This window comes from Convolutriloba macropyga, chromosome 11 (genome assembly GCF_964194025.1).
Source record: "Convolutriloba macropyga chromosome 11, txConMacr16.3, whole genome shotgun sequence".
Lineage (NCBI taxonomy): Eukaryota > Metazoa > Xenacoelomorpha > Acoela > Convolutidae > Convolutriloba > Convolutriloba macropyga.
The window spans coordinates 38,121,618-38,146,499 of NC_134478.1; the positions used below are offsets into that span (position 1 = coordinate 38,121,618).

The 24,882-nt window shown below is 38.1% G+C and overlaps 1 protein-coding gene and 1 non-coding gene across 2 annotated transcripts; one reads left to right on the forward strand and one right to left on the reverse strand.

Annotated features, from left to right (window-relative positions):
* Positions 1-1,770: 1,770 nt before the first annotated feature.
* Positions 1,771-20,897, forward strand: LOC142349366 (uncharacterized). Its single transcript, XM_075400853.1, has 9 exons — positions 1,771-1,985; positions 2,913-3,143; positions 5,834-6,076; positions 9,579-9,899; positions 10,801-11,342; positions 12,947-13,493; positions 18,847-19,223; positions 19,575-19,904; positions 20,288-20,897. The coding sequence occupies exons 2-9, from the start codon at positions 3,029-3,031 to the stop codon at positions 20,606-20,608; spliced, it is 2,796 nt and encodes a 931-aa protein (XP_075256968.1). The 5' UTR covers positions 1,771-1,985; positions 2,913-3,028; the 3' UTR covers positions 20,609-20,897.
* On the reverse strand, positions 10,689-10,760 carry Trnae-cuc (transfer RNA glutamic acid (anticodon CUC)). The gene has a single exon. It is a non-coding gene; the product is annotated as a tRNA-Glu (tRNA).
* Positions 20,898-24,882: the final 3,985 nt, after the last annotated feature.

A 24,882-nucleotide genomic window follows, 5' to 3' on the forward strand; every position in this document is an offset into this window, starting at 1 on the left:
TGCAGTTTTTAACTTTCGTCTTGCCCCAAACACTCTGTCTTTCTCGTCGAAATAGACAAACTTGCAAATAACCGAGTCATATTGATCTCCATTAGCAGTTCCCGGTAAAATATGACATGCTTTTGTTCTGTTCTCAGTGAGATTTATTTTCAGAAAATTGCTAAAAAATCTCAAGGTATTTTTCAGTACATTTTTGCTATCTCTTGGATCGAAAGGCGGATTGCAGATAATTAGGCAGTCTTTGCTCGTGTACCTTTCTTGTGCTCTGAGGCGCTCATTCATATCAAATTGCATTTTTTCAAGATTTTTTATTTTACTTTCCTGTTCTTTGTTTTTTGCGATCAAACCTATGACCGAATTCTGCAATTGATCCACCTGCTTCTTCAGTTGACTTGATTCACCCTCCATTTCTATCCAGCTGTGAGTCGGGTCAAAAGTTAATTGTAACAACGATAAATACAAACTTGTAAAGAATACGAGTAAAAAAAGAGAAAGAGAAACCAAAATCCGCAAATGAACTGTTAATTATTAGAGAATGGCCGTTCCCAGTTCTTACACACGAGCTGGGTACATAGTAGAAAACTAGTGTTTTACTATAGAAATGATTATGCAAACACGTTATTAGATTTAGATATGCATGCTAGTGTTGAGTTGGTTCTAAACGTTCAAGTTTTTGTTCATAAAGATGCACGTTTAATGTGCTATTGAAGGCCAACTTGAAAGAAAGAAAGCGCAACTGTTCTTGAAAAGCGCATCTGTTGTTCTCCGAAGAAGTATTCATCACTTCTTATCATAAGAGGTTGAGTTTTGAGTTTGAGTTTGTTAAAAGCAGATCTATTCTGCCCCCCGTAGTTCTATAAGTTTGCACTACCGTCTGAAAAGTACTGCCTTCTGTTTTCATTCCTGTCTGATGGATGCAGCTCTCGATTTAAAACCAATTACCACAGTAAAACTCATATAAAGACTTTTTCTTGGAATTTTCAGTCTGTAACTGGCTGTTTTTTACTAATCTGTCAAAAAACCGACAAGGATCGACAATAATTGTTAAACAATAATTGTCTTGTATGATTCTGACAGAGAGAAAGGTTGTCTTATAAGATTCTAGCAGAAATAGCGCAAGATTATGCATAATCTTTCGAGATTTTGGCAGAATCTACCAGATTTTTGCAATATTTTCTGCTTGTGTCCCCCGCTTAGTCTGTTCATATTATTTGCGACCCCAGACGCACGTGCCATTTATTTACATAATTATTTGCTATGTAATGACACGTGCTCTGTAACGGCGGTTGTTCATAACGGAAAAGATCCGTGTTTTGCAAGAGAGCCATTCGATTTCGACTGGGGGTCTTTCCCATAATAGCCCCCACAGCTTAGTGGTCACATAACCTATAACCCCATCATGTTAATTATACCATAATGGGGGCTATAATTTCATGGGATGGGCAATAATGGTAAGACCTTCGACTGGGGAATGCACAGCATTGGATCAAAGGATAGCTATCAAAAACATTTGATTGATATCAAGCCGGATAGACCTCAATGCCCACCTCCCGCAGTCCATTTACAGCCCTGTTTACGAATTTTGAGTTGTCATATAACACGCGTATATTTAAAAAAAATGCACGTGCGATTTTTATGCACCAGCTAGGAGTGTCCGGACAGAATAGATACCATTTTTGATGTATTTCTCCAATGTCAAGTGCCCTTAATAAGAACCAAATAGAAACAATCATCTTGGGTTTCGGAAGGACGAATGGTCATCAGCAGCGTGCATATATGCCAGTTTGTCTAAATAATAAAAAAAAATGGAAGTCATGCCAAATTTTAGCACGTGTCAGTTTTAGCAATAAGATGACCAAAATGTCTAATTAATGTACCGTACAAACTAGAATGGGTTTTTAAGGCATGGTGTTTGTATTTATTTATTAAAATCTATTTATGAGAAGTGAACAAGTACGAAGAGCAGCAACACAAAGACACAAAAGGTGAGATAATTTACTAATTTTCTATCCCATAAAATAGAGGAACCTTTTCCATTATGTCCTTTTATATTTTATTCAAGACAAAAATGGAAAAGATTCTGCAGTGATAGGGGAGGGTGCGCAGCGTAAAAAGTGTTTGTAGCGTAAAAATACTCTGCTCTAATTGGAAATAAATCAGACTAGTTCTCTAATTTGGCATACGTTCCAGCTCATCTTTACCAGATCTTCTTGTCGTAAGTTATGATATGTGCAGTTGTATTTGAAACTGGAAAAAGCAAAAACGAAAGGCATCGAGAGGTTAATATTTATTTCAATCAAGATGCTGGGGGGCACAAACGGAAATGATCCTTTTTTTCTTTTAAAAAATTTGCAAGTAGTTCTTAGCAAAAGCTTGCATGATCTAACCTATAACTTGCGAATTTAAAAAAAAAATAGAGGATCTTTTCCATTTGTGTCCCACCCCCCGCATAGTGGGTGAATATTATTTGCATCCCCCCGACTCACGCGACATATTTTACATAATGATTTCCAATATAATGGATGTGCTCTATAACGGGGGGGGGGGGGGGGGGGCGCAAACGGAAAAGATCCAAAACAGAACTGCAAATGCTTATTGAGACGCCCCCCCCCCCCCCCCAAAAAAAAAACTGACCCAACTCATACAGACACACAAACACACACGCACCCTTAGAGGACACATAATAAGTCGTAACGCACCATATGGACAATTTGGTAGCTAGTTGGGGGGAAGGGGGTTGAAAATGTACCCAAATACTGGTGGCGGGGTCCTTTTTATCAGGGCTTTGGATTCGGATCATGTGCATTTGCCCCCTCCCCGCATCTTTTCCGTCTTGGCGTCTTTTTCAATTTTGAAAATATCGTTTTTTAAATTAAATTTACTCTAAATGCTAAAGGTTATTCTTTTTCAAGAATAAGAAGAGGAGACTTGTTTGGAAACCCCCAAGGATAGAGGTGGGAGAGTAGGAGTAGAAGGACGTGGTTAATGAGAAGAGGGCTGTTGTTATCTATATCTATGATGGGACAGAATGCGTGCAACTGTAGCCACACACAAGAAGCAGAACACAACAACAACTACTACTACTACTAATTTGGATAAACAATTGAGACTCTCTTTGGACAAGTTGAAGTCTGCCAGTACAGGTAAACTATTTGAATCTAACATGTTTCACTAACCCCCCCCCCCCCCCCCCCACAGTGTTTTCATGCCCTCAATTACAATTTATGTGTTGTTTTATAGCACTTAACTGTGTAAAAAATAGCAAGTGTACATTATATGCCCACAAAACTAAACGGGGGGGGGGGGGGCAGAATAGATCCAACTACTCTTGTTCATTTGATGTCTATTAACAGATTTCGGATCTTCTCCGTTTGTGCCCCCCCATACGTTATGCGCCCCCCAGTTACAGAGCACGTCCCATTGCATAGAAAATCCTTATGTGAAAATATGGCACGTGCGTCTGGGTGGTGAAAATAATATGCGCTCACTAAGCTGGGGGGGGGGGGCACAAACGGAAAAGATCCCAGATTTCAAGGCCTATGAGTTTAAAAATTGCTGCTAATCCACGTTACCCCCTTTTCAACCTAGCATCCACCTCAAGATTTCTAAGTTAGCACTTCTCTTTCTCAAAGATGTGAAAGCATCAAGAAACGCTTTTTTGTCCCATATTTTCCGTTTGTGATCCCCCGACTATGTAATGTCACGCACTCTAAAACGGGGGAGGCACAAACGGAAAAAGATCCGGGATCTTTTCCGGTTGTGCCCCTCCCCCAGTACGTTATGCAACCCCCAGTTACAGAGCACGTTTCTTACATAGTAAATCATTACGTAAAAATATGGGTCGTACGTCTGGGGATTGCAAATAATATGCACCCACTAAGCTGGGGGGGGGGGGAGGAGGGGTGGATGGGTACAAATGGAAAAGATAAAATATCCCAAACTTTTCAGTATCCAAAACTCTCTGTACTCGTCAAACTCACTCAAGCCAATAACTGCAACATTTACGCCTGCAATTCACCTTTGAAAGGCCTCAAAAATAAAATTCGAATCGATTCTGTTTTGCCCCCCCCCCCCCCCCCTAGCTTAGTGAGCACAAATCTTTTACGACCCCCAGGCGCACGTGCTATCTCCTTTCATAGTAACGTGCTATATAACAACATATAATTTGAAACTGGGGGTCATAAAAAAATTTGGGGGGAAACAGAATATATCCCAAAATTCAAGATTTTTTGCGCAAATGGATGCAATGTGATGTAATTTTAAGCAAACGATTAATTGTTAGTTATATCTTCTGACTGGAACGCGGTTTTGGACATATGTTAATCTGATTTCAGACAACCTTTGAGCGAAAACATTAGTATAGAATATAAGGATATTTTCCGTTTGTGCCCTCCCCCCAGTACGTTATGCACCCTCCAGTTACAGAGCAAGTTTCATTACATAGTAAATCATTATGTGAAAATATGACACGTGCATCTGGGGGAGCAAATATTATGCGCCCACTAAGCTGAGGGCACAAACGGAAAAGATCCGAATATAATAAGAAGGTAATTCGCTTATAAAAAATTTCGGGAGTTTTTTCTAGGCTAGACAATACAAAATTTTCTTCAGTTCAGACTCAAGTTACGCCAAGCGTACGACATACCAAGTTTGGTTCAATTTGAATTATGGCATGACCCGATGAAAAACTTTTAAATTTAAAATAATTAAACTTATTCGAGGGAATTGTCGTTTAACGCCAATAAAATTTTCGGTAGCGGAAAAGAGCTTTTCATACGTTATCGTTTAAATATTTGTGGATTTGGATCTTTTCCGTTTGTGCCCCCAGGACGTTATGCGCCCCCATTTACACAACACGTGCCATTACATAGTAAATCTTTGTGTTAAAAAATAGCACGTGCGTCTGGGGGGTACAAATAATGTGCACCCACTAAGCTGGAGAGCACAAACGGAATAGATCTGTGGATTTATGAAACCCTTTGGTATTCCTCTTGATTGGTTCCTCATGCCCCACACAGCTTTTCGCGTTCGTCTGGTTAACGCCCAAATTCTGGACATAGGCAACTTTGAACTCCCGAAAGTCTGTTCATTGTTTTTTGAACGCTCGATTTTCCATTCTGTAGCGCACAATTTTTGGCATGGAGTGCACAAAGCCTGGACGTCGAAAATTTCGACTGCACGAAATTCGGCACATAGGGTGCTTTGGGCGCACGATAATCTAGACATTAACGCACAAATTTTCAGTTTGGAGCGCACGAATTATGGATCGGAACGAACGGAAGTCTGGATGTACGCTTGTTGAACGCACTATGAATGCACAAAATTTTTCATCACAAGAAAGTATGGGCATGGGTACTTTACATCTGGGACGGTCTGGACACAGACATGTTTCGTCTGGGACGGTCTGGGCATATCAATTTTTGGTCTGGTACCTCAACCTGGGTTGAAAGCCGCAATCTCCAAATGAGAGTCCAAGTCAGTAGCCACTAATCTGCGATGCTTTTGCTCTGCCGACTCCCAAAGATTCGTTCAAGATTGAAGCTGCATTTTCTTTTTGATTTATCTAAGTAGCGCATTGACTCGGACTGTTTTGTCTGGGACTGTTTTGTCTGTTTTTGTGACTATTTTGTCTGTTCATCGATACGGAAAAAACCAATTGAGCTCACTCAATTATAATAAAATATGGATTCCAGCACGCTATGAGTGCAGAAAAATTGGAGAGCGTGGTAGTCTTCATCAGAACTCTTTCCAGTCTGAACCGGCTTCATCAGATTAGAGGCCATTCTCGCTCGGAACCACGGCATCTACTTTATTTTATCAAGCTATATTTCAGGTCGCATCGGTAGCGTAAGACACTTCGGCGTGAACAACATCAACAACAATAGAACAACAAACAATCTGAACGCCAACCAAAATATCAACCATCAGCATCTGACGGGTAGAAAGCTGAAGCGTGTCTTCATGTCCAAAGTGAGCACCAATTGTATACGGGAGGAGAAAGTGACAGCGCTCAAGTTGCACGAGGTCGTCTGTGAGACACTCCAAATTGACATCCCTCTTCGCAGTTTCAGATCAGGCATGCATTTCACATTTTAACATTGATATACATCTGTCTTCTTCTCAGTAATGTAGAACCTGGGCCGAGGATTTTCCCCAAAAATAACGGGGGAAAGAGTGTAAAGAGTGTAAAAACTAAAAAAAAAATACACCGCTAATTCTCCGCCTAATTAACGGTTGAACAGTGTAATTACAGGAGTGTAAGTTTAAAAAAAAGTGGAAGGAGGTAGTGAGGTTTGATCCCCCATCTGCCCTCTCTCGAACGTGTTACATTCACCTTGTACGTTAGCCCTTGCGCCAACTGATACCATCATTCAACGTTTCAATTTCGTTTATAATGGTAATTGTGTAAAAGTGTAATTTTTTATCAGTCCACCATAAATTACACTATGCAACGAGTGTAAAAAGAGTGTAAATTTACACATATTGTTATTCAGACTGCTATGAATTACATTTTTTGACATAGAACATATAAAATTTGGCCATGGAGTTATTGGACAAAAACTGAAGATCTTCCAATTAACCTAATAATTTTCCGGTGACTACTAGAATTTTTTGAGCTTAGGATTCAGTCAATATTGAGTCATATAATACATTTTTGACGGTCAAAAAGGATTTTTTTTAACTGCACATATCTTGTTGGTCTTTTGACTTTGTTGGACTATGCGAGGTTTGCGACTATGACTATGTTTTTTTCTGTCTAATCATAGTTGCATTGCATCTAATCGTCGCAATGTCCAGTAATACTTGCATATCGTTACAAAGTTGAGACATAAACGCGTTGGTAATTGTCACTACTTCTAGTCATAGCTATTTTTTTTTGTCTGGATTGTCTGGGCATTGCCGATTTTTCTCTGGATTCCCGGTGCATAATTCCATCACCTCACTCCGGGTTGCTTAGAACCAAAATTTTCTACGTATCAAGAATTATTAAGATCTTATCAAAATAAGTCAAGAAAGTTTCTTGACATGTCTTGATAAGATCCTGTCAAGATCTTATCAAAGTGTCCCAAGAAATGTTTGTCAATCAAGATGTTTGAAGTATTTCGAGAGTTAACAAGATCTTACATGACATGGCAAGGTTATCAAAATTCGTTTCACTGGGAATACTATTTTTTTTTAAAAAAAGTACACTCTTTCATTCTTTTTCCCCCGATAAATAGGAGTGGAATACGCATTACACCCTAATCCCCGCTGATTAGGGGTGGATTAAGGGTTGAGCCTTGGCCCAGGAAGATTATACAGGTGTCTAATTGAAATCTTCCCTTTTTTTAGCTAACCAAAACGTTACATTAGAAGTGATGCAAAAGGTCATCAGTTGCAACAGTTTTCAGTCTCTTGGCAGAACCAAGTGTAAAGATGAAAAATAATATCTGTAGAGACGTGCTCTTAGTAGTTCCAGTGAATTTTTGCTGAAGTCAAGTTATTCTTAAAAGCTCTGATTAGTTGGTTATTTTCTGATGTTTCCTGTATAAATGAATATTTTAGAGATACTTTGGCACAGAGCACAAAACTTAGCTTGTGACGAATAGATTTACGAAAGATAAAATTTTAGAAGCACAGTCTACGGACCCACAGTAACATTTCATTTCAATTTCTACGTGCATGGGTTAGAAGGCGAAAATGTGTAGATTTAAGAAAACATTTGGTAATCAAATCAGGATTTTGAACTACGCGAATTAGAGTTTTGGAACCTTAAACGAAAGATCAAGTGTCTGGTTTTTCAAAATTCGGAATTCATATTCAAATTATAGAGTTTCTGAAATTCATCTTTCTAAAAACACAACTGGAATATGTTACGTTTTTCTTCTACAAGATAAAAACCTCTTATCGGAAAATTTTGTATAATTGTACTCCATTATTTTCTGTCCCGGAAAACATGCAGCATGCAGTGTTGTAACAAACAGTGTCCATGTCTTTAGTAGAATTTATATTTGAATGTTGTGTGTTTCCGATCTTCGTTTTTTCAATAAGTCAACTGAAAATATCAATTTCAAATAGGCGTCGAGCAAATAGCAGTGGGGAAAAAGCTTGATTGTAGCATTTTGATTCAATGCCACGTTTATTGATATTTACTGTCAATTATATATCGCTTGCAACATTGAATAAAATTAATAACTGGCGGGTCTTTGTAAGCTTTTGATATGAAAGTTATTTTGGCGGCAATCTACACTGGATGGTAGCCGCCGTATTGGCTGATAAGCCAATAATCAAGAAATGAGAAATTTAGCGGAGATTTAATGTAAATTGAGCTACTAGATTAACTCTGAAGCTTTGATTGGCAAGTTCAAAATAGTATATCACAAGCGGGTAAATATACGGCACAGTTTTTATCAACTAGCTTAACGAAGGTCTATCAATGATTGCACACCTGCCAAAAAGGGTGCGGTCACGGATAGGCCGGGTGGAGCACCACACCGGCGCACGCCAAAGATATTAGTCCACCGACTACTGATTTTTTGACCAATGAAGTTTTTTTTTTTAAAAAATAATGATATAACTGTCGAATGATTTTCTCTTTTTGCCTTTTTGGCAAAACGCCCTCTCGGCCAGTTTTTCTAGCACCCGTCCGCGTATAGACTCAACGCTCAGTTTAGGTCAATTATTTATGCTATTAGAATTTTTCCGTTAGATGTATCTCTTGCCAGTTAAGAAACTGAGTTTCAGGCACCCTGCGACTAGGTTTTTTATGCTACCATGATCCGTGATGTCTTTGTAAAGCATTTTTCAGAACTCGGTCTTGTTTTTGCAATTTTTTATAATACTGATCTACTGAAACAGACTTTTGGATCCAGTTTCATCTGAATCTTGTCTGAACACCCCTGGGGTGTTTCAACAGGAGGAGGTATTAACTGGACGAAAAAAATGTTTCGAATTGACGACACATTTTATTGAGAAGATAAAATTGCACTAATCCCAAATAACAAATTCCTAGCTTGAGAGGCGTGAGAGGCATCCCATAATGCGTGAGAGGCATGACCGTTGACAGCTTAAGACACATAGACGGGGTGTGCCCTGTCTAAATATTATATATACACACGACTGCATTATTACATTATGAGTATGGAAGCAAGATACGGTAATGTTTTAAGAGCAACAAGGAGGCTCGGTAATGTACGTTTGCACATGATGTTCCAACCCCGCACATCCGCATTTTGATTTAAAATTCTACCAAATGAGGAAAAGAAAAAGGTTTAAAAAAACACATATCATTCAACAGACAACTTTGTGAAAAAATAATGCTGAATTAAAGAGCTGAGAGAACTGGACAAGACACACAAAAACAATTAATAGCAAACATTAATTACAAGCAAAACTCGATCACAATATTTAAAAAGTTTACCTTAACTTTACCTTATCAATGGTTTACTTTAACTCCGTTAAGGTCTTAACATTATTTAGTGTGTATGGTATCTAAGATTGATTTATGGTGGTCAGTCCGGGTGTTTTTTTGTTAAATTTTCTGAACTTATTTTTGGCGTGAAAGAAACAAACAATAATCTCTTTGTTTTCCTGAACAGTTTTGAAGCGATATGGGAAAGACATGTCATCTCACTTCGAGTTTGATGACTTCCTCGAAATCATCAGGGAGCTGTCACGTGATCTAACATCAGCTGCTGCCACCAAAAGAAACACTCCAGGATGTATCGCTCAGCCCCAGTTGCAGCTGGCAACCACAGCTGCCGTGCATCCGGATGGATCCGGAGATTCCGCTTCGTGTCTGATGCGAATGAAGAGAAACGAACAGCAGCAGCAGCAGGCTGCAATTGCAGAGCAGAAAACAGTTGTCACTGTTATTAGTCCGAATCAGGTGGTGAAACATGCAACCGTTACTAAACACGGTTAGAGCGCTCTTTCATCATCAGTTTTGTTTGCCCCCCCCCCCCCCAAAAAAAAATTATACATGCTCAAGCATGTTGTTACCTCGGTGATGTGAGAATTTTTATTGTGTAAGATCTTAAGAAATTTCTTTGCGGAAAAGATCCGGATCTTTTGCCCCCCCCCCCCCCCTTTGCAAAAGGGGGGCCTATTCCTGAATAGAATTTAAGCGAGCGATTTATTAACCAATCAGAGACGACTAAACTTTCCGTGTATGCTCATACTGTGTTAAACTGGATAGAATAAAGTGCGCCATGCTAGGGCAATTAGCCGAATTGGAATACAAAGCGAAAAGAATTTCCGACTGGCGGGTCGGTGGGCGCGCTTCGCGCGTGTCGCGGCTTCGCCGCGACAACCGGCCCGCGATTTCCGGATTACATCCCACAGCGCGTGAGAGGCATGGCCATGAACAGCGGTCCGCAATTGCACTTAAACTGATATTCGGCTATCTAAACTGTAGGCCAACTAATATTGTGGTAAAGTATATAGCACAAAAGGGGTGGCGATTCTCTACTAGGTACCAAAGGGGGGGCAATTGTTGAAAAGATCCAAGATCCGAAACTCTTTGTCAGATTTTTAATTTTGCAATATGATAATTACCTGGCGTAAAATTACTCCCTAATAATCCTTACTCCCACCAAACAAGAACAGTCAGTCACCGCGCACCACAAAGTTAAAAGAAATTTAAATTATTTAATTTTGCAACTTGCTAATTTATTAATCGAACTCGCAAATTAATCGAAAGAAAAATATTCCCAGTCCGGGAGTCGAACCCGGGCCTTGTGGGTGAGAGCCACAAATCCTAACCGCTAGACCAACTGGGAGTTGTTAGCAATTGCGGTAATATTTGATAGATTGCTTTAGGCGATGGTGGCGCTTTCGCCTTGAAAAGAGAACATAGTCCTGTTAACCACACAAGTCCGCAGCTTGCCAACGAAAACAGCGCTCTGAATGCTTCAGCTACTAAACACAGCCAGACTGCGCGTGAAGCCAGCACAAGCCCAGACAAAACCAGCTCGAATTCAGAACAAAATCAGGTCCAGCCAGCTGAACTGTTTATTTCGCTTGACAATATCTCAGAAAGTAGCCATAACGTTACAGTTTCGCCCAAAAAAAGTCAAGCTAAATGCAATACGCCAGGAATTTACGCACGCCAACCCGATGAAAATAATGGGAAAACAATTTTATCACCGTTCGGTAATTTTCACAATTTTGCATCGCAGTCTCTGCCACCCAACCACGTGAGTCAGGGCAGGAATATTCAATTTGCGGCTCAGGCAATTTCGATCAAAAAGTTGGAGCCGAATTTGATCAGATTGTTCATTTCGGATAACGGTGAGAAAACGGAATTCACAGTGAATACGAAAGCTGTACTGGGCAAAGGGTCGTTTGGCAAAGTTTTCAAGGTAACCATCTTCTGTACGAAAACAGATATATACCCGGGTAAACCAAAAGTTCTAGGATTACAACTTTTCATAGACGACATAATAGGAAGTTGTAATTTTACAACTTTTTCAATTATGAAGTCAACCCGGGTACCCCAGTGGACCGAAAGTTGATGCTTTGATTAGATTTAACTTTTATAAGCAAATTTTAAATTTATTTAATGGTGGCCGCCGTATTGGCCGACAGGGCGTTTAGCCGACAACCAAAAAATGAGAAATTTAGCCGACAATTTAAGTAAAATGAGCAAGTAATTTTATTCTAAAGCTGTGATTGGCCAATTTAAAACACTATTTCGTAAGCGGACAAATATACCGCAGTTTTTTTCATCAACTAGTGTAACGAAGGTCTATCCGTGGTCGGACCGTATTTTACCGGATCTGGCCATGCCTCGCGGGCCATGGCCATGCCTCAGCGGCCCGTGGGACTTGATATGAATCTATCACAACCGAACTACTGATTTATGGACCAATTATGTACTTTTATTACCAATTATGATAAAATTGTCGGCTAAATTTCTCATTTTTTCCTTGTCGGCTAAACGCCCTGTCGGCCAATTTTCCTAGCACCTTATTTAATGTGTGATAAATTGTGCATTTGGTAAAATTGGAAATTTTGTTGTGTAGTCGCCAAGTTGGCCGCCGTATTGGCCGACAAGGCGTTTAGCCGACAACCTAAAAACGAGAATATAAAATGAGCGATAAAATTTAGTTTTGAAGCTGTGATTAGGCCAATTTAAACCACTATTTTGTAAGCGGACAGAGATAACGCAGTTTTTTTTTAATCAACTAGCCTAACGAAGGTCGAGACCTCCCACCGTTGGCGCAACCAATTCACGGCTAAATTTCTCATTTTTTCCTTGTCGGCTAAACGCCGTCTGCCAATTTTCCTAGCACCAGTCGCCAAGCCAGTAGCATTGCAGCTGACATAGAAATTAAATTCAAATTATGATTAATTTAACCCGGGTAGAGACCCGGACTGAGGTCACACTTTTTTCAGCGCTGCATCATACAAATTTTATTCTGTATTTTAATCTGCCAAGTATCATGATCATGTCAATAATTGGAATGATCAGAGTAAAACATCAGGACAACCCAAGTTATTCTGAATTTGTTCTGAACTACAATCGAAAATTTCAATTTTGCATGATTTTTGTCTGATTATGGTAAAAATCAAGTTCTATTCTGTCAAGTACAAAATCATGATTTGAAAAGTTGTTCTGAATTTGTCCTGCTCATAAAAACCTAGAAATGGACTGCAAATGTACTGATTCAGAACTGATTTTCTGAGTTAATATGGGAATGTAAAGATTCAGCGCTGAATTGTGCTGGGACTAGGGTCCGGGGACCCCATATCAATCAAATTTGGAAATAAATCTAATTGGGTTCCCAGTGAAAAGAAACTTGATAGCCTTGATAAGAAACACTAAAACATGGTAACTCTTACCAAGATCTTGCCATGTTACATGGCAAGATATCAAGATATGTACGAACTTGCAAGATCTTTGCATGCGGCTGTCAAGAAACAAGATATTGGTAAGATTTTCAAGAAAATGTCCTTATTTCAGGGCATAGCTGCCAACTCCCGTTCGTATGCGGTTAAAGAACTCACATCAGAGTTTGACGAATTCGAGAAAAACTGGAAACGAACAATCAGTCGGAAAAGTGTTCAAGAACGCCTCAGAAAATGTCCTTACATCTACAAAATATACCACATAGCCGAAGAACGAAAGAGACGAAAATATTGGCACGTTTTTGAAATGGTCGAGGGCATTTCTTTGCATAAAATTGCCCACGAAAAGAAAGATCTGGTTTTCAAAGACCAAAACTTGAAGTACTGGTTTTCGCAGCTTTTCAGTGCGGTTCATTATTTGAACTACAAGTTGAAAATTGTTCATAGAGATATAAAGACGGACAACGTTTTAATATTGCAAAACCCGTCAAGGATTAAATTGATTGATTTTGATCACGCAACTTTGTGGGATGAGCCAATTACGACATCCGCTGGAGCCCCCATTTGTTTACCCCCCGAAGTGTTGATGCATGGACAGCACAGATACACACCTGCTGCTGATTGGTGGATGATTGGTGTTCTACTCTATGACGTCATTACAGGTAAACACTGGAGAGACATTTTCAGTAACTCTTTAATTTTGTAAAAGTTTTGAATGCGAAGTCTACCAGTTACTCCAATTTTCTTCATTACGTTGCAAAAGCTACATTTGGCAATTTTGAGCCAGTTTAGGCCTTCCATGGCACATATTTTTTTGTCACATATTTTCAGCTGACGTCATTGTCTCCACGATGACAATTCGTTACCGTTGACAAATGTGAATATAAATTAGTTGATACTCAATTGACATGGGTAGTTGCAAAAGTTCTAATTGTCTTCTTGATCCACAGATGAGAGAGAGAAATTTCTGTAATTAGTCCAATAACTTTTTTTCATTTGTCTAAATGGTTTGTTGTTCACAATCTCAGTTGCCAAAAACTGTAAAATCGTAACCAGTACACAGGCCACAGCGCTGGACAGTTTGTGCATAATATGCTTTTCGAGGCCCGGTATTGCGTGTAACGAGAAAAGGAGAGCGAAAAAAATTAGTTAAAACTTTATTACCCCGACCTCAATGAAGTCACAAATACTCTACTAAATAGTGCACAATTTAGCATGCACTAAATGAAAGTTGGTGGAACCCCTGCACATGTGTTGTTATCACATGTATTGTTATCAATCAGAGAGGAATCATGAAAATTTTCATCATTGAATTCTAATCGTGAAGAGAATTTTATCATCGAAATCGCTGCGAAGGGATCAAGGAACCTCTTTCTATCACTTGTAGCATTTAACTAAGAGTATTCTAGCTCCCATGATGCCTGTCAACAGCGAACGAAAAGTCATTTCTAAGCGGCTGGTATCTATAGACCGATTATAGTGAAACACGGACCTCAGTGCGTTGTACAGTAATTTATATGAAATTGTGTTCTGTATTGTATAGTAGCTAGCTGGATTTTGCGGATAGCTTCATGTGAAGCCGAAGCAGTTGGTACTTGTTAACGTCAATTCGAACTGAAAGACAGTGAAGTTTTGCAAAATCACAATATTTGGTCAAATCTGAAAATTTTTGCAAGTTGGGACTAACAATTTGTGCACCCCGATTTTGCGGAACCGATAAAACGGTACAAAGTGGAAACAACAACACCCTAAAGGAACCCCAGAACTCTTTTTATACAAGGATTGGCAGTAATGGCTCTACCGGGTGGGTAGCGGTTAACATATATATAAGGGGAAAAAGATAATTTTGAGGTAAAATCCGAAACGAAGAATTTTGAGTTTTTGAACTCCCTTATTAATAGTGTGTACGTGAGCCGAGAGCCCATGCTGATTAGGCAATGAACTTCCCACTCCCCACTGCGCAGCATAAAAGTGATTGACACTATAAGCGCAGAGGAAATTGCTAATCGTGTGACCGTTTGGCATAGTTTGCCGACATTGAAGAGCGGGAGGCTCTTGTAATAGCTATTATGCGTCCCTGCGTTATGTTGCCGGAACGATTAAGGGAGAGGCTCTGTTTTGTCACTGTTATAAAGTTGAAGTTATTTGGCAAAGGTTGCCTGCATGATCGCGCGAGAAGCTCTGAGTTTTTGTTGTTGTTTGACTGTGGTTCATCAGTCTGTTATTAGCTGAAGTATTATTCCAGCTGTTTGTTGAGCTTAAGTACTAGTGGCAAAATACTTAGGCGTTGAATTGAGATCAACTTAGTTTCTTTTTTCTTGTTCCATGCTTGTGTGTGTTTGAGTTAGACTCAGTTAAAGTTAACGTTAGTTTGCTGAATTTGCTAGAGCTTGTTACCTGATGTCTATTGAATTGTTGTATTTGTTTTTAAATTTTAATTTAAGGGTTTCACCATCGAAACCTGTTAACAGCCAAGAGCACAGTACGGGAATTGTATTGTAAGAAAAAGAAGAACCATCTAACTAAACCTTTCGGAATTGTGAGATCTGGGCGTTGCCTAATCGAAATTCAGTTGCCTAATCGATATGTTGCCTAATCAAAATTCAGTATCTTTCAGAAACTCTAATCAAGTGCGACAACGCCGGTTGACAACAAGGAGCAAACCTTGTCACGCTTGCTCAGAAAAAGACAATGTGGACAAATAGGACGGATATTTCCAAACTTGGACCAAATTTGAGCTAGATATTCTCAAATTGGAATTGTCCACACAAACATACTATCTTAACCTTAAAGCATGATCGCGAAAAACTCTGATTTTTTTTGGCAAATTCCCTCAAGAAATTGTAAACTTTGCAACATAATGTTTTGAGGTCACAATTTGTCTCGAAACAGATCGGATCAAAACCCTCATCACTAGATGGGAAAATTGATAATCCACGGAGTTCGTCTGTGAAGTTGAAGAGTCATTTGATTTTTAAAGCCAACAATTGTAATTGTTGACTTCAAAGCTGTCTCTAAACTGTCAATTGCAACTTCTTGTTTGGCGTGAAAGCGTCAACAGCTACTCTCAACTACTGGAGATCTGGAAATCAGACTTTTGAGCAAAAATGTGCAGCAATTTGAGCAAATTAAACGCGTTTTAGACCACTTTTCGAACTATTATAAAACAAATTTTTCACAATGTTAAATTAATTCTTTAGGTCTTGTCTTCTCAATAAAAAGAAATTACATTAACATATCTTAATAAAAAACTAGGTCATTTTTGTATTTGGGAATTACATTTTTTTCCTCTTTTGGTCACAAAAATTCTATTTATAAGTGTTGCCTCCTGTATTAAAAATACCTTAGAGAAAAGACCCAGTTTACTGCACTTGCCGCATTTACCGCCTTCAATTAGCAAACCCAAACAGTGCTTTTGTTTCCATTTGTTTTCAGAAACTGTAGTAAAAAACCAAAACCATGGACGCAAATCAAACTACTGCTATTTTGCACAATAACCTAAGTTGAAGAAATTCTATCTAAAGAATAGCGAGATAAAAAAAACCAGCAGTTTTTCCTAGATTTCTTAAGATTAAACCCTCGAGGATCACTTTTTCTTTTAAGAGCAATGACATTTCAGAGATACAGTTCTTGGTTGAGTAAAAGGTTGCGTCACAATACTCGTTCAGTGGAAATAGTATAATGGAATATTCGTAATGTTACTGCCAAAATCTTTTTCGGAATTGAGAACCGCAACAATTTGACTACTTTAAATAATTCTCTGCTGAAATTGAAATTCTTCAAATGTAAGAATGCAATAACTTTTTTTGGCCAATTTTTTTTATATATTTTGTATATTGATTACAGTTTCAGTGGAAAAGAATTGATGTCCCAAATAATGGTTTCGAATCTGCATTTTTGTCTCAACAACTCTGAAAGTAAAATTTTTCTCGTAAGGATTAAGCATGTGTTTTTGAAATTTGTTCCGGCAAAAATACATTGTTTTACAAGACGTAATTTCCACTTCCAAAAGACAAAACAAAAATCTGACAAATTTTCACAGAAATGTTTTCTGGCCATTACAGGGTTCAAACAGCTATGTTTGATAACGGGTCTGGCATTCATCTTAATCCTCTTGGGTGCCAGGGCCAAATGCGTGCTACCTAATACCGAATGAACTTCAAAGTTTCCCAATTATTTTCCTACCCTGCATCTAATAGGGGTTAGAAAGTTTACACCAGCCCTATTTTCTACACTAGTTTACACTAGCCGGTCAGTTTGGCCAATGGGTTTTTTAGTAGGGATACAACAGAAGAACGTACAAAAGACATTTTTAATTTTTGGATTTTGTGGGGACGAAAAACTCCATTTTTCCAACTTTTTTTTAGCAGTTTGACGCAGCCAAGTTGTTATGCGGTCTTCATGTTTACTATTTATAGTTAGCATAACCACAACTGTTTATTTCTAAATGTTACAATTAATGATTATTTTCGTCGACTACAGTTTTGGGTTTGATTATGGGTATTAGCTATCTGCTTAAACAAACAGCAATTGTTTTTCCTAAATGTTACAAAAATCTTTTGTTGTTCTAATCTTTCCAATAGATGATAATTCTGGGCAATGCTAACGTAATTATCAGCAGATGCGATATTCATCTAACAAAAAACGGATAGATTTCAGCAGCAACAATATTAGAGTAACTAATGCACCACCTGAAACTACTCCAATCGTCAATTATGTTTTCTATTCAATAGGGTAGATTTTTCGGTCGAAAATTTAACGTTTTTAGGGGGCAAAACATGATAAAGTAATTTACAACCAATATGAATAATTGATGGAAAGAATAAGGGAAGTGGACATATTTTAAGAATTGAAAAAAAATTGATCTAGCATTACTTTTTTGTTCGATTGGTAAGAAACCTTTGCCATTATAATTTCAAAAACCATCGTTGTTGGCAATGATTGATAGGAGAAAAGAGAAAACAGGTCCTGTCATTAGTTGCTTGCCTAGTTTAGTTTTTAGAAAGTACGAAATATATTTACCCATTTTTATTGAGAACTATACAACGTTTGTTCTAGCTCATTTGCCTCTTTTTTAGTTCGCCCGGCTTTTGAGAATCACAACCAATATATTGCAATAGTTTTAACAGATTTACATCGAAAAAAACGAGGTGCTTTAAGAAACCGACAAAAAGGTCTGATTGACCTAATTCGTTTAATTTTTTATCAGAAAAAGCTTCAACAATTCGCTGCATCGACAATTTAAGGAGAAAACAAATTAAGGATAGTAATTCCAGCTGATGATAATAATTGACATCAAAACTCTTCGCTGCGTTTTCTGGTTCAACTTCAACGGATTTGTTTGAGCACAAAACCATACAACAAAATAGTGATTTTTAGATAAAGTTTGGGTAATATGTCTCCATACATTATAATTTTATCAAATTAAGACCTTCAGTTAAAATTAACAAAAAAGTATTTAATGTATTTGCGGTTTTATTGCAAATCTGTTAACTGTCTGTTAATCAATGGCTCTGAATTCAGTGTTTAAATATGCAGCTTTTAAGCTCGAAAAAATTTAACATAAGGAGGTTTTGAAGTTTGTATTGAAGCACTTTTTTGATCCTTCTTGTTTTACCCTATAGCCACAGAAAAAAATTAAAAACTATTGATCATTATCATGATATGGCACTATCGCGACCGGACTTGAGGTCATATTAATTTGGTTAGATGAGGGCAAAAACATGCTTGTAATTCCAACTGCTATGTTGTACGTGGGCTATTGAACGTTAAGATGAATTTTTCTTCGTTGGGTATTGTGGAGTTTGGTTTTTTGGTACGATGGCTATTTTGGTATTAATTAACTGTCATGATATTGATTCTTGCTGTATTGAGTTACATTTTTTTGGCTTATTATTACTGGCTCTGATAACTCAAGTTATGAAAAACTCATTTAGTTAAAAAAATATCCACTACTTTTTGCTAAACTGATTGTTCTGTTGAATTGGATGCCACAAAACTATGAAATCTGTTCAGGCAGACATCCATTTTTAATCTGCAAAACCCTTTCTGAAACCCGGGGCCCCAGGCGCAGCATTGATTATGACTTGACTGAGGAAAACATTAAAGCAGGCTTCAAAGGGTTCAGTCCCGACCACTGCTGTCGGCTTCCGGGTGGCGCTCGTTCATTGGTCCACGAGTTGCTCACGTACGATCCGAGGATGCGGCTCGGATTCTCGTGTCATGACTATGAGTGTCGGATACTAAAACATGCGTTCTTCCTGGACTTGGATTGGGATAAGATCTGGAAGTGGGTTGAGGTGACTGGACCTTCTGAGACCAGAATGGCCTCGAGTGGAGATGCCAAATCAAGGAGCAGAATCAGTTCGATTGAAAGTCATACAGCAGAAGAGGTGGTTATCTTTCTAAATTGAGATATAACCAATTTTTTTGGGCACTTAGCCGAAATGTGGGTTTAAGATAAAAACACTGAGCTTTCTTTTCCCTTTCGGGAATCCCCAATACTTTGTCCAGCAATTAAAGTCAGTAGTGCAGCACTAGACTCATTTATAGCAAATTAGTGTTAATGTGTCTTAAACTACCGGGTTATAGTTTAAAAGAGCCTTTTTGTCTGATTTGAGTTAAAATAACGAAATCTATAATGTTCAATCAGCCGTCAGTGAATTATTTGCCACGCATTTTGCCATCGCTTCAGAGGCCGGACGGATCGTTTCTTGCAGTTACCCTAATCGTTGCGTTTTTAGTTTGCCCCGGACTACCATCAGATGGCTCGAACTCCAACGCCCAAAGCGTCTCTATGCAAACACACGACGTCTTTTATTCCACAAAACAATACATTTGACCCATCCAAAATAAACAACCCAGTGCATTTTTTTGGTCAACCGGTTGAGTTTGCTGGGCATCGAACGAACTCTTTGACCTATGCTGGACAGCACCAAAAGAAACGGAGTGGGGTGTATTCGGGTCATGGTTATGGTAATAGTGGACATAGCCAGTCTGTGAGGTGGGCACATACGGCTAGGGTTTCGCCACTGACTATGAAAAGTCATGAAAACAATAGTCACAAGAGAAAGGTACATTTTTACGCGATGTACTAAGAATAATACTGATCACTTTTACTACAAAATATTAAATATTTACTTTGTTGCCGTTTTTTCTAAAAAGTTTTAATAAATCGTAAGCTAAATTTTTCATCTGACAAGTCGCTTTATAAATTGGAAAGTTGCTACACTGCCAAGAAACTGCTAAACTTTCACCTGATTTAAAAAATTTTTGGGTTTCTCGGTTTTAGAAGCCATTTTTTTTGGTTTTGCATTAAATCTAGTTTTCTAAAAGTTACTTTATACCTCTGAATTTAAACGGCGTTAATAAAAAGTTTGGAATCAAATTTTGATGAGTGAAAGCATTTGAATTTTGTTTCAAAGCCAATAACAAATAAGGCATCTTATTTTTTCAGGCACAAACGAGCCGTCCAATTGACAAAACTTGCCTCAAAACCTCAGACTTAATACAGCGCATGCCCACGACTCCTGAAGAAAATCCGAACAGTAAAAACAACAATACAGCAGTCGTTAAAAAATCTATTGGATCTAGTTCGCTTGCTAAACCGACCGATCAAAAACCTGCAATTACGCAAGTGGTTATGCAACCCATTGGAAATTTCCAGCCTGGATGTTCAAAGTACACAATGATACAACCTTTGCCATGTACGGTTGCTATCACGAACGAATCCTTTTTCAACGAAACCCACGAAACGAAAAATCATCAACATAATTAGTTATATAAAAACATCACTCATAAGAGAAGAAGCTGTCAAAATTTTTGGTTCTAATCTTTGTGGTGTTACTCAAAAGCTTTGAAAAAATTGGAGTTTGTCGAATTTGGAATTGTGATAATTTTTTGAGCTGCTCATTTTAACTTATTATTACGCAAGTCATACTGCATTAATGTAATTGCTGATATTTAGTATAAGTTCTGTATTTTTAATCGTTAATTAATCACCCAAGTGCTAGTCTTATGTTTCTGTAATTACCCAAAACATTTTTAGTTCACTTTTTTCTCACTGACATGTATTTAACTTAATCCATTGACAGCATCTTCTTCAACACTGGCCGAGGTTTCACCCTTAATCCACCCCTAATTAGTGGGGATTCGGGTGTAATGCGTATTCCACTCCTATTTATCGAGAAAAATTATGTTAGGGTGTAACTTTTAAAAAAGTACACTGTATTTACACTCTTTTCTCCACTCTTTTTACACGCGCTGCAAAGATTGTAATTTATGGTGGAGTGATAAAAAAATTACACTGCTACACCGTTACCATTATAACCAGGTGGAATCCAATAATCATAATATCAGTTGGCACAATGAATTAACTTGGTTACCATGACTAGGTTTATAAAACAGCAGATCACCAGTTTAATAAATCAATTTTCAACAGCTCATTTCCGCTTTCCAGATATGAAATATATGTTTCTATTCTCCCCACTTTGGTCAGGTAAGAATAAAAACTTAAAAATCTAATTGGTTTATACAATTCTTTCCGCTCACATAACCACACAATCAGTTATGGTCACCTCTCATTTAGTGAAAAAAGAAACCCTTACTCCCCTCCAGTTGGGTGAGAAGGATGCATTTAATGAGAAAACTCTGCACTAATGGTTGGCACAATGGTTATTGCACAAAGTGAAAGTACCTATTTCGACAAAGGGAAGATGGGGGAGCAATCCTCACCACCGCTTGCCACTTTTTTTTAAATTACACTCTTATAATTACACTCTTCCATTTTTAATTAACCGGATAAAGAGGGGTGAGTTTACGCTCTTTTCCACGTTATTTTTGGGGAAAATGCTTGGCCCGAGAATTTGAGTACAAACCTCTTCAGTTTCCGTCACCTTCGTAGGAATTTGGCAACAAGGTCACAGACATTGTCTAATTACCAGTTAGTAAAACCGTTCCCTTGTCACACCCCATACTGTAAGGCTCTTGTTACATGTACTAAGATACGTTTTGTGCAATTGAAGAGGTAAAAATAGTCCATTTTTAGGCAGGGGCGCTATCTCGTAGTACCTCAATTCTGACAGCGCAGAAGCTGAGCTGAATTTGCTGAGATTAGCTGCCCTGTAGTACCGTGGCATAATAAAAAAAAACTGCAAGGAAAAATAAAGGTAAAGATTAGCACTCTACTAAATTGCGACGACTTATCATTGCCTTCTGTGAATAAAACATATTTAAAAGTAGCAGCTGAAATCGAGCTTCAGCAATATCTTTAACATAGGCTATTCTCTTCATACCTGTGCATTAACTCTAGAATTGCTACAGAAACTTTCCAAAACGGTGTTTCCTGCTAACCATGTAAGTTACCTAGTTGCGGCACAAAATATAAATTGAAAATATCGTTGAATGTTCATCAGCATGCCTATATATTTAATGTAATTTTGTAATTTTAACGCCGCTGGTGAGTTCCCATTTTTGAAAACCTGGCACACATTTAGTTTAAGCAACCTATATTTATAAGCGCTCTTATCTTATCATAAAAAATATTCAAAGCAAAAAAGTTAATTCTTTATATTGTAGTAATGCAAATGCATAGAAATAAATATAATTTGGAGCCTCAGAAATTTTTTTTTTAAAATTGACAGCAAGAAACCTCAAAAACGGCAAAGTCGGTGTTTTGTATTTTACGCTCTACAATCCGATGACGAGAATCGTAAACTAAAATGCCTCGTTAAACAATCATAAAACAAATGATTATTCTTTTGTTTGTACACAATTGTAAGTTTGTAGAAAGTTTGCACGTGCTTCGGCTTGCATCGACATCTGTCTGAATCGACCATCCGTTATTCGGATACTCGAATCATAGTTTGCAAAGAGGGGTTTGCTTTTTGAAGTATTCTCGCACTTTGGCTATGAAATACAAGCAAAGAGCCAAAGTGCCTTCGGATCAAGTGGATCAGTCTCAAAAGAGTAATGATAAAACCGATAACTCATTACCCATACTCAATGTTCCTTAATCATCAGTGAAAAATTGTCAGTGTCTGTGCCCCCGAAATCACCAGCAGTTCAAAAGGAGCATCCTGTCTGAGTCCTGAACTGTCTTTACGCAGATTAGTGAACTTCAGTTGATGATGACAGATCTCGTTTCCAGTTTGAATACTATTTTTTTAATCCCGATAATACAATATTGTTTTATCCCCAAAACACGATAAACAAATTCTCAATATTGAAGCACGATTTAGTAAAGTCCAAAGTTAGATACTTGCAATGAATTTCAAACTACGATGATTGGGTTTGCACTATATCAATTTGGGCATACTAGCAATTCACTCAATTTTTGTCGATAGATATGAAAACACCAAAAAATTTCATCTACTTGCATGTATAAAATCGTCCAATCTACAATACTGGGAATTGGTTAACAAGGCCCCAGTAACAATCCAAACAAACTTCCTGAACTATAAAATTTTCCTTACAAAGATTCCGCCCATGCACAATACACAGACAAATTTCGTTTGCTAAAGTCTCAATTTCTTCAGTTAACCACAGATGAGCGAATTTCAAACCCTGACTGTGTTGATAACCAAAAAATATTCTTTGCAATAAGCAAAAGGTCTTTTGCGTGCAAGACACAAGAATTTAATGATAAACAGATTTGCGCAATGCAGGCCAGATGATTATGCTGCTCTTTGATACGAAGCGGCTTCGAGGAAGCAAGCAACAATTAAGAGCAACAATACGATGGAGATGCATGCTTCCCGAGCCAATACTCATTGTCTTTTACGGACAAAGCGGCCCTGCGGCAAAAATTTTGTCATCAGAGGAAATAGCACCCGACAACCAAAAAAACCCTCGGTGAACTCGAAAACACCATTCATAATAAAAAAACCCTTGATCTTTAAAAAATAACTGCAAATGTTTCCAACTTATTGAAGCAAAAATGTAATTACAGCTTTAGTCTTTTTTCTAAGATTACAGCTGCTGGGTTGTCACAAATATACTGGGAACATCTACTTGCAATCAATTGTTCAATTTCCGATGAATCCAAGTGGGTAGTGACATCCTTAACAGAACTAGTGAATTTGGCAAGCAGGGGCAAGCTCCCAAATTTTGTCGCTCGAGTTTTTTGTAGTGATTCGTCAACAACCTTGAAAAAATATCTCTTTTACTGTTGGTAAAGTTTTTAGGGGTCTAGTTGCATAGGCAATAGCAAAGGAAGCAGCTTTCGAGGAGGTTGAAATATTTCGAGGGAAGCAGCTGCCAGGAGAGGAGCCAAGAGCATAGTGCACGCCAAAAAATTGCGTTTCAAAATGTCAAGAAAACTGAAAGTGGGGTATACTTCAAATTGATTTCAGAAATGCAATTATTTCAGTCAGGCGTAAAAACCTTCTTAGCTCAACGAAATCTCTGATGGCTAATATAATGTCCTTCTATTACTACTCTCAGCTTAACATTCTTTTTTTTTGCAAAAGCTCAACGGTTGGCAGTAAGGCGAGAGTGAAACAGGGAAATCCTTCGTGTCAGCTTTTGTTCTTCATTCATGAAGAACTTGATAATTCAGCTTGCTAGGCTTTATTAGGCAAACACACTTCTACTTGAGAAAAAGCTTGTTTTCTATCTTTTTCTCCACCATAGTCTACCACAAAACCGGCTGGTGCAAGTTTACGACAAAGCGAGAAAAAATCCTTTTTATAAATCTGGGAATCTGGATAAAATTGGCCACAATGGCATGTCGTGACATGGTCAAGGTGATATGATCTACTGTCATGATTGCATACGAGACTGAAAAGTTTCAGCCTGCTCGAGCGCACATTTTGACCAATTTTGAGCAGAAGAATTTGCTACCCGACAACTTTAGCTACATTGGGTGTTACCGTCACATCTCCCTCGCAATCAAGTGTTATTAGAATAGCACCGGAGAAGTGTGGTTTTACCCTATCAACGGAAAAATTTTAACTACCTGCGCACGAATTCGTTGCAGTACCCATTTTCATAGGACTATGGTTTTACCCTCGAAAATTTTCCTTCAAAGTGTGACTATTGGCTGGGAGAATT

What these genes read in the sequence shown, in the direction of transcription:
- LOC142349366 (XM_075400853.1), top strand. Translation starts at nt 3,029, where the DNA reads ATGCGTGCAACTGTAGCCACACACAAGAAGCAGAACACAACAACAACT. An exon ending in TGCAACCGTTACTAAACACG is followed by an intron (nt 9,900 to 10,800) that starts GTTAGAGCGCTC and finishes AGATTGCTTTAG; the next exon opens with GCGATGGTGGCGCTTTCGCC. An exon ending in ACAATAGTCACAAGAGAAAG is followed by an intron (nt 19,905 to 20,287) that starts GTACATTTTTAC and finishes TTATTTTTTCAG; the next exon opens with GCACAAACGAGCCGTCCAAT.